This window comes from Aplidium turbinatum, chromosome 14 (assembly GCF_918807975.1).
Source record: "Aplidium turbinatum chromosome 14, kaAplTurb1.1, whole genome shotgun sequence".
In the NCBI taxonomy this organism is placed as follows: domain Eukaryota; kingdom Metazoa; phylum Chordata; class Ascidiacea; order Aplousobranchia; family Polyclinidae; genus Aplidium; species Aplidium turbinatum.
In genome coordinates this window covers 1,050,668-1,067,926 of record NC_137485.1, presented here as the reverse complement: position 1 = coordinate 1,067,926, position 17,259 = coordinate 1,050,668, and the positions used below count along the sequence as shown (strand labels likewise).

Here is a 17,259-nt window from a genome sequence, read left to right as displayed (position 1 = left end):
CAGACCAAAAAGCCTATCCGTAGGCAGTAGGCTTGTTTATATAAGAAATTTGTCAATAAAAAAACTTCGCTATTAAAATGAAGGATTAATGAGCATGCGTGTCCTTCTGCTGGTAACTGTAGGCTATGGCATAATTTCAGTCTCGTGGGCAGTGACCATTTGTTTAGTTGTTCACTTTTTTAGAAAATTCCAACAACGATTTGCACAGTGACTCTTATATCCTATCACATCAGTTCATTTTGAAATGATCTGAACAGCCATTGAGCGAACTACAAACTTTATGTTTGTTTGAAGCCCGACGTAGTGTAGTTAGCCTATTCTGTTTTTGGCAAAAAAATTTAGAATTTTCGACATAAACAATAGGCTATAATTGCGTGTCATTGTAAAATTCTCAGTAGACATAACAAATACATTGAATGAAGTGGCATTATGAGTGATATATCCAAAACAAAATAAAAAAATTCCGCCGACTCGTTTTCCCAAAAACAGGGGTTGCTCATCTTACCCTACTGCACACTTTACCCCAGTCTCCCCTACATAAATTAGCATGTTTTCAACTTAATGCAAGTGTTGAACGTAAACGTCCTGTAAGTTTACAACTCCACTAAATGCACGTGCAGTGATTTTTCGTTGATAATGATCCACGCTTTTTGGGGGATTTTGAACTCAAGCTTGGGATCACATGGTCCAGGATATTTTTTAGTGGCTAAGAATGAAAACAACGCTGCATATTTTAGCGTCATATAGTTTTTTTGGTGCGGAGATCGCTTCATAGGTTACAATAGTTGTTTTCCCTTTCTATAGTTGTTTTCCCTTTCTATAGTTGTTGTTTTCCCTTTTCTATATTTCTATTCAATAGTTGTTTTCCCTTTTCATTCATAGCCTTTCTCTTTGAATGTTTAAATTATCATCTTAAATTCCCTGTAGATTAGGCTACATTTATACGTGCACAACAAAACTATACGGTATCTTTTTGATTTTTAAACTATTTCTGATGTGTTGTGAAGTTGAAATAAATTTTGCCACAAATATGAGCAAGCAGTGAGTGTTCTTACACGACTCTTCAAAGGTCAGCAGTTTGACACGCACCAGAAAATGTAACTTTGTCATGGCAAGACCCTCACAAATCATCATCATCATGTGCCCTCTCTGAGCTGAAGGTTGGCTGCCTATTGCTTCAACACCTCACGTTCTTCCGCTACTCTTTTTGCTTCACCGATGCTTGACAAGTCAGCCCACTGTTTTAAATTATCTCTCCAGTTCGTCTCCTTCCCTTGCTTCTTTTTCCTTTCACTACCTTCAATAACGTGGAATTGATGTATATACGGTACTGGAATTGATGTATATAGGCTATACAAATACATCAAATTAGCCTATGGTACATAGGCTGTTGATTGATTGATTGAATCTTTATTATCGGACTGGGAAAGCTTCTTGCAGAGCTTAATCCTGGCAGTTTCGCATACTTGTAGAGGCTTTGAATCACTGACGTAGGCCCGGTCACCGAGATTGACAGAGTGAAGTTTCCGATTGTTGAAGTGTTGTTGCCGGGAAATTATTCCATCCATTAGATGCCGCTGAATGGAGAGCAGTCCTTAACGTGCGTTGCTCAAGCGCACACCCCGAGAGTCGAACCAGCGCCGCTTGATCTTGAAGCGTTTTCGTTCCAGAAGTGACGCGCTAACCAATTGAGCTGTCGGGGCGAATACCTGATTTGTTTCCTGTATGATATTTTGTTGTGCTCGCTCCTTTGTTGATGTATTTCGCCTGCAAATTGTATTACCTTGAATTTAGTATTGCCACGATTGACGCAATCCAAGTTAAAGTTAACATTTGTATGATTTGTGTCCATGGTACATTGATCAGGGTTTTCAATTTTTAAACAATACTTTTTTGTTGGCAACTCTGAAAACAAGCATGTTTCACTGACTGATCATAAAAAATCACAGAAATTGAGAAAAAACAATTTTGCCAAAGTCTGACAGACTAACCAGCGATGGAATTTATAGATTCCGACTGAGAAACTTTCTTTGAGAGCTTTATTCTGGGAGTTTCACAAAGTGGTAGAGACGCAGGCTCGGTCACCGAGTTTGACAGAGTAAAGTTTCCGATTGTTCAAATGTCTGTGAATTGTTTCTTCCACTAATAGTCGTGAATAAAGAGCTGTCTTCAATGTATGTTGCTCCAGCACACACCACTTAATGTTGCAGTTTCTTCGTTCGTAAAGTCAGGCACTTAACAAACTGGTTTAAGTGCAGTTTTTATGGTTTTGCCGTAATGCTCTTTTAGTAGGCTAAACCAAACCATCATTTGGTAGAAGTTGTTGAAAAAGAGATAACCTATTGAAATGTTTGACTGTAGACTATTTAATAAACGATACGGCTAGATCACTGTCACAAATTTTAGTCCTTACACGTAAAGAGACTTCGAAAAGACTGATTACATAGCCTAGTTTATTGAGATATCAAACGTTCAACAGTCAGATACAGTAATGGTCGAATGGTTGGGATGCAACCTAGTTTGTACCATGAACAGTTCGGACCCTCAGTTCGTACCTTGAAAAGATCGAGAAAAAAAATTAAAAAAAGCCGAAGTTGCTAATCGCAGTTTCCGCAATCATTTTAAAATTTTCCTTCTGAAAAGATTGAGAGAAAAATAGCTCAAAACCGAAGTCCGCTGATCGTAGTTTCCGCAAACATTTTTCCGCTAACTCTAACCATAGAGTAATCTATGCTCTAACCCTCGCTGATCGCAGTTTCCGCAAAAATTTTTCCGCAGTTTCCGTTAACCCTTACCCTAATTCTAACCATAGAGTAATCTATGCTCTAACCCTAACCCTCGCTGATCGCAGTTTCCGCAAACATTTTTCCGCAGTTTCCGCTAACCTTTACCCTAACCATAGAGTCATCTATGCTCTAACCCTCGCTCATTGCAGTTTCCGCAAAAATTTTTCTGCAGTTTCCGCTTACCCTAACTCTAACCATAGAGTAATCTATGCTCTAACTCTAACCATCGCTGATCGCAGTTTCTGCAAACATTTTTCCGCAGTTTTGCAGTTTCCGCTAACCCTAACCCTGGAGTTTGTTTCAAATTGTTTGAGGGCAACTCCGATCAGCGACTTCGGCTTTGCGCTATTAAACTGCGATCAGCAACTTCGGCTTTTTTAATTTTTTTCTTGATCTTTCAGGGTACGAACTGACTGTATGAATGGTTCAAGGTACGAACTAGGTTGCACCCGAATAGTTCTACTTGTGAGATGATAGATAAAGTCCTTGAACTGACAAATAATTCACCTCTTTCAACACGTAAAGAAATTATTACACGTAAAGAAATTTGTTTTCCACACTATTGCTTTTAACCGCTGCGTATTTCTTGATGCTTACAATTAGTTAGCTAGTTACCTTCAAGAAGTTGAAATTTATTGCATTTTATTAATATTTTCAGATTCCTGATGAGGGCTTAGGTTAAGCCGAAAACGTTTGAATGTTAAACTATTTTGTAAATATGTCTGTTGTAATGCTCAACCCTGTGGTATTGTTGTGTCTTGCCTGTTTTTGGTATAAAGAAATTGAGTTCTGAAATGCAAACGTCTTTGTCGATTTCAAAATAAATATATGCGAAGTAGGTACCGTACTTGCAGTAGCTACGGTACTTTACAATTGGCAATAACTTACACTTTTACAATCAGTTCAATATCCGGTAAAACTCTATAATTGTCTTCAACATATTTCGTTGCAACTTCTAATCTCTATAATACACATACACAACTGTAATCAAATCATGTGGCTATTTATAGCCAGTTGCTTGGACCAAATGCTTCCAGAAACTAGGGTAATATTGCATCACAAGAATTTATTTTTCTGATCAATCAGTCAATTAAGTTTCCAGTATGTCACGTACATAAAGTCTTCTAGTAACATGTTTTACAATAAAAGGTTGCGTAACTAAAGGTTACTGTACTGTAGGTCAGTGATCAACAAAACACCACAACAGAATTAAATAATATAATTAAAATAGCACACTGTCCAAAAACATGAATGTCGCCCGAGCTATGCATGTTTATATTGTGACAAGGTTGAATGATGTTTGTAGCCTGATTAGCTGTCATTTTATCACTTGTGTGTGTAAAATAACCCATATTCTATGTCACGCAGCATACGTAGTTTGCAATAGGTTATCATGGTTGGATTGATATTTAGATCTTAAAGTTAGATCTACGGTTTGCTTTGAAAGATTTTGCACCAAAAGTTACTAGGATTTTGGTACCGTGTATACCGTACTATTTTTTTATAGTTCATCCAGAAATTATCAAATAAATTGTTTTGCAAACCCGGTTGCTTGTTACAATGATTTAGAATCATATCCAGTTCTGTTCAATTTGTTTTTCTGAACATCACAACAAAAAACGATATATATATGCCAAACATTGCAGAAGTCTTGGAAAAGGTAGAAGTTTAATCATGTCCAACATTGCAGATCTTTATTGTATTAATTATTTATATATAAAATAGATCAAGGTCTGGCATAGATTCATCCAACTTGCTGTGAAATTTGGTTTGCTTTTGTACTTCTGCTGTTGCCTCATCGCTTTAACCTTAAGCAACAATGCCTGTACAGCCCAGTGCTTTATATCCGTTTGTGTATCGATTTCTTCTTGACTGCAAATTTAAGAAGTTGGCAAAAGATTTTAAAGTTCTATCTAAAACTGTAAGTTTTATTTGGGGCTGTAGAGTTGGGCCAAAATGTATGGCTCCCACTCCTTGGTTTATAACTAGCCGACTCCAGCTTTAGTGTTGTCAGATTTTGGTGGATTGCCAGGTTTTTATAAATTTAATTTTGGTTTAAGTTGTGATAAAAATTGAAACAGCGTTTTTCAAAAAGACTAACAAAAACAAACATTTCTATTTTCTGATAGAGTTGTCGAGCTCAATACGGAGAATAAAGAACAGTAGTTTAAAAAATAATTGCAAAAATTTTATCATGTTGTATCAAGCCAGAGTCGTCTTTTTTTAATAACTCCGAATCCGGACGCACCAAAATCCTTTCAACTCCACAGCCCTGGTTTTATTACCCTGTACAGAAGCTGTGTTATTGCAAAATAATTAATTTTTTTTACCTTATAAAAAATGTATTTGAACAAAAATGTGAATAAGTAGGCCTATGAGTTGCAGAAAACATGTTTTAACTTACAATGTTTTGAGATTTTGTTAATTTCACTTAGTGCACAATTGCACATATAAATTATTAAATTCACTATATGTTTAAATTCTCTTGCAATGTGGCTGTTTTGAAAAGTCTGTTGTAACTTCTAATATTTTCTGAATCGTAAATTTTCAGAAAACTGTTGACGCTAATCATCCTACTCTTGTTGAATTGTACGAGTCATGGACTAAGCACAAGCCAAAGCCTTCTGCCAAGTCAACAAAACCTGCTGCTGCTGCAACGCAAGGAAAAAAACGGAAAGCTGATACATCATCAAGCGAAGAGTCCTCAGATGAAGAAAAAGTATTAACAATTTCTAGATTAAATGTTACATGCTATTTTTTACTTGGTTCAGCAACTTGTATTTGATCATTTACACTTTTTCACCATTAAGGTATCTTCAAGTTTTTGCTTCCATCCACTCAATAATTTTCTATTTTGTTTCAAATTTATTTTTCAGACAGTGAAGCAACCAGCAAAGAAATTGAAGACAGGTATGATACTTGTAGCAGACAAACCAAGCAACAGCTTCTGTTTTCAATCTTTCTGCTGTAACATGCAACAAATTGCAAAGACTTTATTTGCTGTTCTTTCTAGTACTTAGGTTTTCAACAAACAAAGTATTTTTTTTTTTTAGTACAAAAGGAACAAAGTTCTGACTCCAGTGAAGATGAGAGTTCGTCTGAAGAAGGTGAAAGCTTTGTATCATTTGATGAGATAATTTAAACAATATTTGTGTTAATCACAAGGAAATCTGAAGTACATGCAGTTTATCTTCTGTAGTTTCATTCTGCACTAATCCTGCTCTTTCAAGACGGGACCTTTTATTGTCCAAATTGCTTGAACTTTATGTTCTTGAGTTTCATTTCGGATGGATCGTTTGTGATAGTTAAAATTTCCAACTTGATCTTAAGATTCCAAAACAAAACTTCGTTCCTAAACTTTTCATCAAATTTTCCTATAATTCAACTGATGATCCACTGGGATGCACGGTGTGACAAAACATTTTAAATAAAGTAAACAATATCACACCAAATCAGAAGAATCGGTTTATTTAAATACAGAGCTTTCGCCACACAAGTGTGGCTTCATCAGTATAAACTGCAACAATAATAAAGAATGATATACTATTAAGACGGTTATAAAATTTAATGAAAGTGTTAAAAAAGTAGATAATATAGTAAAAAAATAGAAAAGATCAAATATTATACATAACTATAAGACTTTAGGTCAATACACTAGATAATAAGATGATAATCAACATGTAAAAATTCAAATCTATTAAAATTGTAATTGGAGAGAACTTTTAACTATAAAACTGGTTTCTACGTATTGTAGCTCCTATCATTTGTCTGACTTGTCTGACTTCTAACGATGACATAGCCTACACTATTATCGTGATAGCAAGGAATAAAAACAAACTGAACTGCTAATTCAAAGAATGTTGAGATGCAAACAAACTGAACCGCTAATTTAAACAGAACTAAATTCTAAGAATGTTGAGATGCAATGACATTGGCATAGCAACGATAGGTTAAAAGTAAAAATGCATTTCAATAATGATGTCATAATGAAAATTTTATATTAGAAATGAATTAAAAATGAACAAGGGAGTAGTAAAGAAAAAAACGTATTGAAATGTTTAAATCAATTAGTGAAAGAAAAGAACATCTAAATCTAAAACGAGAGAATTAGGAAAATAGACAAAACAAGAAGGTCTAAAAAGTAGTTAGTAAAAAGATCGTCAGTAAAAGAGTGATAAGATTGTTTATTCTCTAATGTTTATCCCAGTAGGTTCTTGTGAGTGAAGTGTTTTAATCCAAAATTGTTCTTTAGTTTTTCTATATTCACACGTTTTGTTAAGTTTATCAATGGCAATGGCGTGAAAATCAACAGTGGTATGATTTTGTTTGTTGAAATGTGAAGCAACAGCTGTGTTTTTATTGTTCTTGATGTCTCGTAAGTGTTCACTAATTCTGATTAAGAACTTAAGAACTTGATCTTAAGAACTTGATCTTTTGCTGAGCTTCAATAACAATCAACAAAGCTCACAGCAACGATTGCATCATTACCGGTGACATATTTTTGCTCATGATATAGTCAAAACATTTTGTCATTAATTTTAGAAGTGGAAATTGCCAAAGCTGTTGTGAAAAAAGTTACCCCAAAAATTTCCAAACCAGAAGATTCATCATCTGAAGAAGACTCCTCAAGTGAAGAGGAAGAAGTTAAAGTTCCCGTTAAGGTGAGTTTGTGTTAGTCATGAATTATCTAGTGATCTCCAGACTGAAAAGCACAAAGTGAACAAGTGATACAAGAATTGTTATGAGTAAATTACACGGGAAACAGATCACATGAGGTGTAAAGTACAAGCATGTGACAAACAATTTGAACACACATAAAAGGAACGATGAGCCGCAGGCGAATACCTGTCGCTTGAGAGATGGATCGTTACGTTTGCTTCTTAAGGCTTCCATGATCTTAGTCTGAAAATCAGATCTGCCTCGAGAGATGATTTTAAATTGGTCCATCGAGACATTGTCAGTGCACGTTACACAGGAGACGATGTGCTCTTTAATTGCACTTAACTCCCCATGTACGCTATATTACAGATTTAAGTAATTCCTGAACACACGTAACTGCCGAAACTCGAAAACGTTTGAGTTGATTTTTCTTAATTATTATATATATGTTATATCTCTGTGTAATAAAACATGTTAAAACCGCTGAGGTTACTTTGTTTTGTTTGTCTAAATTACATTTCTAAAACCCAACAGATGATCTAATTTGTCGTTTTCCATTGGTTCAAAATTGTGCTGTAATGTTTAGAAACCAGTTCATAAAAAGACTGTTCCGGTTGCAAAGTCAAAAGAAGTATCATCATCATCAGATGATGATAGCAGCGATGATGATGATGATGAAACACCAAAAGTGCAGGTTGCCAAGGTAACTACTGGTTGTTGATGAACCATCAAATTGACACTCCCCAGGGTGCCTCACATAAGTGTGCAATGGAATCCAGTTTTCAACACCACCAACGTTTACCATAATTGTTCAGCAAGGCTTGTGATATCTCACTTTCAGCATGTTCATGTGTCATCATTATTAAAATTCTGTTTGATATGTTATATAAATTTAATAAGCAAATGTAATTAAGCATAAGAAGCCAAGAAACGTAATCAAATTTAACAATTCACTATTCACGTACAATACCTATTTTCAACCTTTACAGAAAACAAAGGCCACAGTAGTTTTGTAGTTTTTGTTTTATGTGATTGTTAAAAATGTGAATACGTCAAATCTGATTACGTTTCTTGGCTTCCTTCGTGTGTTTATGGTACAAGACGAACTCTAAATATAATTAATTGGCAAAATGTGAAACAACCAACTGATGTTCAAAACCACACGATTGATCGGCTGGATTGGCAAGGTAGGGAGAAACCCTTTGATCAGCAGTGGCTACCACAGGCTGGAAATGATGATGAATTATTTGTTAAGCTTTCTGTATGTTCTTTCAAATATCGATCTTATGGTGACATACATTTGCTAAGCCATGTCATTGTCTCCCCACAATATGGCTCACAATCCCAACGAACCCCAATTGGGGCAGAGTACAAGGAGCCCTGGAATAACTTGCTCTGAGGTTCATGACTATCGTTTCTTTGTGCTTTTTCTTAACTAGGTTCCAATTAAAAAAGTTGTAAAGACATTGAAGAAAAAGGAATCATCATCAGAGGAGGACAGCAGCGATGATGACTCGGACAGTACCGATGGTAGTCCTGCGGTGCAGAAACCAAAGGTGGTCGATTGATGACATCATTGTCGCATTAAAAAATTTTCATAAAATGTTGAAGACTTCGATTTTGTTACTCCTTCACAAGCCGCTACTCCATGTGCTTACAATTCTCTGTATCATCAGTCATAAACAACGATCTGAAAGCAAACGTGATTCTAAATCACTGTTCTTGTGAATCTTTTCCAGTGGAAACATGATTTTGTTCGTTTGAAGGTGGTTTGCGTTGATAGAGAACTGGTCCCCCAACAAATAATGCTTAGTTTGTTGCATGGTTTGTTGTGATAAATAATCTGAGCTTTCGATGTCAGTGAGCTTCATAGCTTGATGCTTACTTGTGACGTACGCAGGCTAAACCTCCCACTACGAAACCTCCTCCAAAGAAGAAAGCAGAGTCGTCATCAGATGAAAGTACTGACGATTCTGATAGTGATGATGACACAACTCCACAAACCGTTAAAGTAAGAGTTCTACCTTTCCTTGTAGACTTTGGGTGTTGCCTCATTGCAACGTTTTGCCACGCCATTGTATGTATTGCATATGATATTGTATATATAGGTGATAATTGCAACGTAACTGTATAATTTTTGATAGAATATTAATTTTATCTTGTCTCAAAAATGTGATGCGATGAATAAAATCAAGCATCAGGTTCTGGTTCGTTGCTCCAAATCGTCTGTATTCATTTCATGGCCCATGGAAGCAAAATAAGATGTTTATTGTTACACATTGATGAAGAGTGATATGGGCTGTACAAACGTCATGGACCATCATGGTCTTCCAAAGCTTTGTCACAGCAGCTTATGCGTCATCACATACTTTGTTGTTTGTAGAAGCCACTCTCGAAAGCTCCTGTGAAGCCACAAGATTCCTCCTCATCAGAAGACAGCGATGATTCTGATGAGAGTGAAGAGGAAAAACCTGCTGCCACAATCAAGGTATCGTCTTCACATTTTTTTCAATAAAAAATTCAAGCTTAATATTATATTATTGGTAGTTATGATGAAACATTGGCATTCATGCTATTTTCAATATTACTTTGGTAATTTGATAAAGTCACAAAATCGACAAAAAGTAATCTCACTTGACAAACAAAGATAAACTTATTTGGCTTCCCAATTAGCTCCCGCCATTTCAACCTAGAGGCTGCATTGTCTTCAAGCAGCTTTGAGTTTTGAACGAAATATTGAACTCGCATGATCGTTGCAGAAACCTCTTCCTTCGAAATCCGCCAATAAACCTGAAGAATCCTCCTCAGAGGAAGACACTGATGATTCGGATGAAGAAGTTAAAAAACCGGTAAGGACACCGGAAGCTGACGCCCGGATTTTATCCTCCTGTCCTGTCAAGAACCATCATTTTATTATGATGACTGCTTTAATATTTTGAAGCCATGCTTCCACGTCTGCAATCTGCATCCACTCGCATCGTCGGTGCATGGTCTAATGTCTGTCCGACAATCACCATGTCACCACTGCACGTCTTCTGTATAAAACATTTCAATCTTCTACGTGTTTGTAATCAACAGGTTGCCGCAAAACCAGCTGAGTCATCGTCCGAAGACAGCACTGATGACTCATCAGAAAGTGACGAAGTAGAAACTAAACCAAAAGTTGTTGCCAAGAAAAAGGTTCGTGTTTGCTTCAAGAAATTAAAACCACGACTTCTTATCCCTATGGCAATACAAATTTATTGTAACAATTTGTTTCGTTACTTCATGACTTGATCTCGTTCCCTTACACTTTGCTTATGTTTTTGCGACTGAGCTTGTCGGATCTCGTTAAGTTAAGACCCGGAAACGACTTTACCACCGTTTGGGGGGGGGGGAATCTTTGGTGGAGGCCCAAGTTACTCGCCCACCCCTACCCAAGGTCCGCTGTGTTTTTGAACTTCCCAATAAAACAAGTGAGTGTTGATCAAACACAAACATCACTTGTACTCTATGCCATCCAGCCATTTGTCTCCTACAATGAACCAACTTGTTCTTTTCTTTGATTGGCCAGTTTAATGCACACCTGACCACATCATTGATTTCATCCGATGAGTGCAGTGGGTGCCATGTTTCGGGCGACCTCCGGAAGTGGCCACATGTTTTCATTGATGACATCCATTGTTGTTGGTGACGCAGCATTTTGTTATGTAGGTTACTCCTGCTAAGAAAGCAGCTCCTCCTCCTCCTAAGAAAAAGGCTGACTCTTCATCAGAGGAAGACAGCAGTGATGACTCATCAGAAAGTGACGAAGTAGAAACTAAACCAAAAGTTGTGAAGAAAAAGGTTTGTTTATGTTTCAAATGGTAACCCAACTTTTTAGTTTTTGTTGCAAAACAAGAATTCGAGAGGTGTTTCCATTCCTAATATCAAAATCTATTCCTCTCATTTTCCGTTGCAAGTTGTCGCTAGCCTTGGGGCCCAGGTATGATACAAATCAACAAAATAAAAAGAAGCGGCTTAAGTAGAGCAATAAACACCGACACTACAATTCCCTCCAACTTGGTTATTAACTTGGTTAGAACAGTTTTATATAATTTTTTTTCAGAATTTTAGCGAATTCAAAATGAAATACTCTTCTCAGGCAAGCCAGACAGCATGAAGCAGTAATTTCTCATAGACCATAACAACTAGCGCATGTGGAGGGGAAATGGTTGAATAAATTGTATTTTTATTGCTCCAACATTATCGATTGATGACACAACATGTTATAATCCAGGCCCCGGCTAAGAAAGTCGTCCCACCTTCCAAGAAGAAGGCGGACTCTTCATCAGAGGAAGATAGTAGTGATGAGGACTCCAGCGAGGAGGAAGATGTGAAGAAGCCGACACCAAAGGTTGCTGCTGTTTCTTTGTCAATGGACGTTCGTTGCATAAATTGTTTTGTGTTCGGTACCAGCTTCGGCTCCCCACAGTTCAATTTCAGATTTAAACACAAATATTCATTGCGTCATATCTGGTTCTTTTTTCGATCAAAGCAAAACTCAGAATCCTGCTTCCAAAAGTAATGACGTAAGTTTACGTACTTTGTCAGGTTGCTGCCAAGAAAGCTGCTAAGTCATCGTCGTCAGAAGAGGACAGCAGTGATGAGTCATCCAGTGATGACGATGCAACGAAGAAGCCGGTTGCCAAGACGACGCCCGTTGCTAAACAAAGCAACGACAATCAATCATCGAGCGACAGTGATGACGAGGAGTCAGATTCGGATGATAAGAAAACGAAACAAAAAGTTTTAAGCAAGAAGAAGAAAGTCACTAAAAAACCTCCTCCTGCAAAGAAAGCTCCTCCAGAGCCAGACAGCTCTTCGGAGTCCGACGACTCCAGCGATGATGATGAAGGTTTGAAGCTTCTATAAAAAATTACTTAAATGTTTTTTTATTTCTATCCACGATTAATGCACAAAACGTTGCGATGGAACGCTCCGTATGATGTGACAGTTGGTCGAGGTTGTCGTTCCCGCTGGATGTTGAGGCGGAGAGAGCAAGAGATCGTCACGTGACGTTGCAATTGTTCTCACGATGTCGCGCAATGGACGGCACTTGTACAAATTTTAAAACTTATTTCTTCAACATTTTTTTGTGTTTTTTTCAACAGAAACTTCCAAACCCGTCGCCACTGGAGGGAGCAAGAAGCAAGAGAGTAGTTCTGATGACTCATCAGAATCTGAAAGTGATGAGTCATCTTCTAAACGTCGCAAGAAGGGAGCGGCCATCCCCCCACCCGCCTCGTATGACGATGGTGAGTGAAGCACGGGATAGCGGATACGTTTACAATACTATGCGAGTTCGTGTTCAAGCTCCACTCGTGGCTTGTCGAGTTTATCCGAAGTGTTTATTACGTCACAAAGTGCATCTTTTTTATGAAACGTTTGATTAGTAAGGACCTGACAACTTTGCGCCGTAGTTTGTGACGTTATCAAGTATATCTGTGCTTGAGATGACCGCAGACTAGATTGTTACGTCACAATGGCGCACACGTTACGTTGTTGGCATTGCAGCAAAGAAGCCAGTGGCGGTGGTGAAGGGGCAGAAGCAGCGTCAAGGAAGCGATTCATCGGATGACTCCAGCGAAGATGACTCGTCCTCTGAAGATGAGGAGGCTCCTCGAGCTAAAGTTGCTCCAGGTACCTTTGATTTTTACCTCTTTCCAACGAACTCATAATTCCAAAATAAAACTTCAACAAACAGCAAAATCTGTTATTTTTACATTGATTCAACGTCTGCAGACGTGATTAATGTAAAAATGACGGATTTTGCTATTTGGGATCGTCACTAAACTAATCATTAAAATCTTCTTTTGATCCAAAACGGAGCGAACTGTGATAAAATAACTAAAGAAAGTACCACAAAAAGTCTACTTCATCAGCAAATAATCTTATTCAAATAGAAATACATTCTATTTGAACAAGATTATTGAAGCTTGAATTTGCCAATCCACATGTAGTGTGGTACTCCTTGCTTTTTTATACACGTGATTAACTGTCTCACCCAGACACGACCGTGCGCCATCACAATGTGCTCTGGTTGGGTTGTGATCCAGCGTCGTTTGCTCTATCGCTCACCTTTCAACCACGTCGCATCATTCTGTTTAACTTGTGGCTTATTTTTACTACGCTTCAGTCGCCACGTCCACCAAGAAATCGAAGGATTCAAGCTCGTCTGATGAAGAAAGCACGAGTAGCAGTGAAGATAGCGATGACTCTGAAGCGAAACGGAAACAATCCTTGACCAACGGAAATCTCTCAATTATGAAGGTACACGGGGCCAGGGCGCAAATGTTTTTTTCCCACGAACTTTTTGCTACTTCGCATAGAGTTTGTATTTAGCCTATACCGCATGAAGGCAAACATTTTTCGTTGGCATGTTTGGTTCAGTGGTTTCGTCTTTTGCCTTATATTCATGAGGACGTCGGTTCAACGCCCATCGAAGTCAATTTTTTTTCACATTAATTTTTGCGGTGCACAAAAGCTTTTCAAAAAAGTAAGGTTAGGGCTAATTCTCAATCAGTTCGGAAAATCTTACTTGTAGAGTGACCAGAATCAATTTCTTTTCTCAACCTTTTAAAACTTGACTAGACTAGGTGCTACGTTTATTTTCAAGTTCAATGTTTAGATTTGGACCTGCTGGAGTGCGAAAATCGCTAAAAACAGTTACGCGCGCCGCGCGGTAATATGCAAATGAAACAAAAAGTTCGTGGGAAAAAACATTTTGCGGCCGGGGCGGGTACATTGACTGCCACTGAGAGAAACTTATGCTGACGGCATGCGACTCAGATGTACTTTAAATTATTGCTGGAAAACTACAAATTTTTAATTATTTCGTGTGACAATTTACCCCATAATTCCACCCACTACCTTGGAGTGACAATGCTTCCTTGCAGACTCCCCAAGCAAAATCCACCCCCAAGAGGGAAGCAGCCGCCATTGGTGCCGCGAAGAGGAAGAATAAAGGTGAGTGGGATGACGTCACTGTTACTGGAGCATCGTCCAGAGACTTCCAGGAGGTCCAGCCGTGGTGCAGCGCATACTAATGACTTTCTTGACTTGTATGGTTGCTTTAACAATAATAATAATGCTTGTTTTTATATAGCGAATTTATTTTTTACAAAGCAGACAGTGTCAATGCAGCCGTAAAGAGGCGGAACTGAGTACATTATTACCCGAACCCATTCCATTGCTCAATGCTCAGTGCCATGCAGGAATTAGATTCAGTACCATTTTTAAACTGTCTTTGGTTTGACCCTACAGGGTATCGAACCCATGTCTACCGATTCAGAGGCGGGCGCACTAACTACTTTGTCCATGTGGTTGTATGTAACGCATTGCCGAATTTTGGGCTTGACGGCTAAAAGGATCACGCGGCACCGCAATGTAGCTGGCTCAATTCCTGCAAGGAGACTCCGTTAAAGTTGGTGTCCAGTGACAGGGGTTGACGTACCAGCAGGGTGGTGTGGGCGCTTCTGCACCAACGATCACTAGGGATGCGCCTTGTAACTGGGGTCGGCCTTGTTTGTTTGTCACCAAGCGCTGGACGCGCGCTTGAGCTGGCACGTTCACTCTCAGTCGGACGTTTGTTACCGCAGTCCATACAAGAATACGAATTAATTGAGCCGCCATTATGATCTAAACTGAAGTACGTTATTAGCGAACAAACACACACAGGAAGGTTGTTGACCGCGACCTTTCCATTTCAGACAAAGCCACTGCCACCCCGGCCAAGAAAGTGAAATCATCGAATCCCGCCAACCAAGGTGAGTCCATTGTGGTGCTGTGACCAGGTTATGGATTCGATTCCATACCAAGTTGAAGGCTTATGTTAATACGATTTAATATTTTCCATCGTTTTGCTTTACTTTGAAGTAAGATGACGTCAGTAGTGACGCACAGTTGCCTCAGTGATCGGTGACGTTATCTTTCAATCACATTGCAGATTCGTTTGCGACTCCAGAACCACCAAAGAAAACGCCAAAGTCGGAAGAGAAACCCAAAAGCAGGGTAAGGTTGAGTTCTTCTTAAATAGAACACGATATTTCATGGCTTACTTGATGGGGGGTGGATGCTAAATCAAGTATAGATACGAGATAAAACGTTTTTTTCTGTTTCATTTTGCACCTTCAAAATGGAAAGTTGAATTATTTTTATTGTGAGGCGTCAAATCGTAGAGAACCAGAGATACTCTGTAAATTTTGATGGCGTGTCTTTGATGGATACGACAAGACATTTTCATATTGTCGTTGGATGATCTTTGCACCGATACTTGTGTGGTATGTACATTGTGTGAACAGTAGTTGCCTGATATATTTTAATAAAGTGAAACCAACACGGTGAACCTACCATCGATTGTTCGTTAAATCAGGGACGATTAATTGATCACATAGTACTTGGGACTGCTGTGTTGGGTGTTTAATTTTAAGTTTTTGAGAGTTTTCACAATCGAGCTTTGAAAACTGCTTATCTAGTTTGCTGCCAGCTTGATGCAATTTCCCACCAGCGCCGCTTATATTGTGACGTGACCATGGTATGTTGTTCCAGTCGACGTCCAACACTCCGTACCGGCGCGTCAAGGAGGAGGAGGTGGAGATCCATCGGAGCTTGTCGAGCAACTCCTTCGAGACCAAGGTGAGTGGTTGCCTCGGTAACGGATGACGCAATAATGTGGTTCGTTTATTTAGTGGCGGCAATGGCAGAGCTTTCCAATCACACGATTCTGGTTCCACTCGCGACGTAAGCTGGTGGTGACACGTCGCTCGCCTTGCCAGAAAGCAAAGAGCCCAAAATGTCCAAACTCATGCAAACGTTTTCAAAACTATTTTCATCGTCAGTGCAATTATATAAGACGCTATTAGTGTCATTTAATATCATTGAATATGAAAATAGTAAGATTTTAAAACGTTTGGTGAATGTGAGTAATTGAGTATCTACATTTTGGGCTCTTTGTTTTCTCATAGATTAATCAGGCGTTTCAACCATTTCACCTTTACCCAGTTTGTAATTACTTGGGTGCAGTGAATCCTTTCACGCTTGGCATCAAATACAAGATCATCTTCAAAAGGAGTCGAACTAGCGACCTCTGTGTTTCGTGAAGTGATTGTTATGTAATGTATGGTCAAACTTTGACCTCATGAAGCAACTTCCAAGTGAACATTGACCGAATGTTTCCTCTACAGAACGACTCCTGGGGACAAGCCGCCTACAACAGTTTGAAGCACACCAAAGGTAAAAGCTTCCGACACGAGAAGACCAAAAAGAAGCGAGGGAGCTACAAGGGAGGCAGCATCGATTGCAACACCATCAGTTCATTTAAATTTGACAGCGACTGATGATGAGCGGGAATGACTGACTATGCAAATGTTCATCATCGTTTTCCATTGGGACTTTTTGAAAGGAATTTTAGTGAATTGCGTGGGCGCGATTGGTTTCGAGATGTTAACTTCCAATCATTTGAAGGAAGATTGAACACGTCCCGCTAATTTATTCAACTCTTAAATATTTCAACTTCAAATCAATGTGAACCCAGCACCCCACTTTCAGTGATGCTTGCTCGCTATGACCATAATTAATTGTTTCTGGGTCTGTGTCTCATCCTCTTAGTACAGTATCGCAACCCATGCTACTCTGCCGTCATTCGGTGATGGATGAAGTGACTTGCCTGGCCACATAACTGCCCTACTGGTGCCACAATTATCGTCTTCTGGTATTCTCTCCCTGAGTGTACTAGACTATTCTCGATATCGCGCAATAAAATCTGGTGTTCTTGTCAAAAATTCTGTTAAGATTC

At 38.6% G+C, this 17,259-nt stretch overlaps 1 protein-coding gene across 1 annotated transcript; it reads left to right on the top strand.

Moving 5' to 3' along the window:
* Positions 1 to 4,455: 4,455 nt before the first annotated feature.
* Positions 4,456 to 17,239, top strand: LOC145782716 (uncharacterized). Its single transcript, XM_082594470.1, has 22 exons — positions 4,456 to 4,707; positions 5,338 to 5,505; positions 5,663 to 5,696; positions 5,840 to 5,893; positions 7,329 to 7,447; positions 8,032 to 8,148; positions 8,885 to 9,001; positions 9,346 to 9,456; positions 9,829 to 9,933; positions 10,205 to 10,294; positions 10,524 to 10,625; positions 11,139 to 11,270; positions 11,704 to 11,820; positions 12,018 to 12,321; positions 12,578 to 12,721; positions 12,981 to 13,106; positions 13,603 to 13,736; positions 14,363 to 14,432; positions 15,176 to 15,232; positions 15,412 to 15,476; positions 16,014 to 16,100; positions 16,649 to 17,239. Exons 1-22 carry the CDS (start codon positions 4,606 to 4,608, stop codon positions 16,799 to 16,801), a joined length of 2,508 nt encoding a protein of 835 aa, XP_082450596.1. The 5' UTR covers positions 4,456 to 4,605; the 3' UTR covers positions 16,802 to 17,239.
* Positions 17,240 to 17,259: the final 20 nt, after the last annotated feature.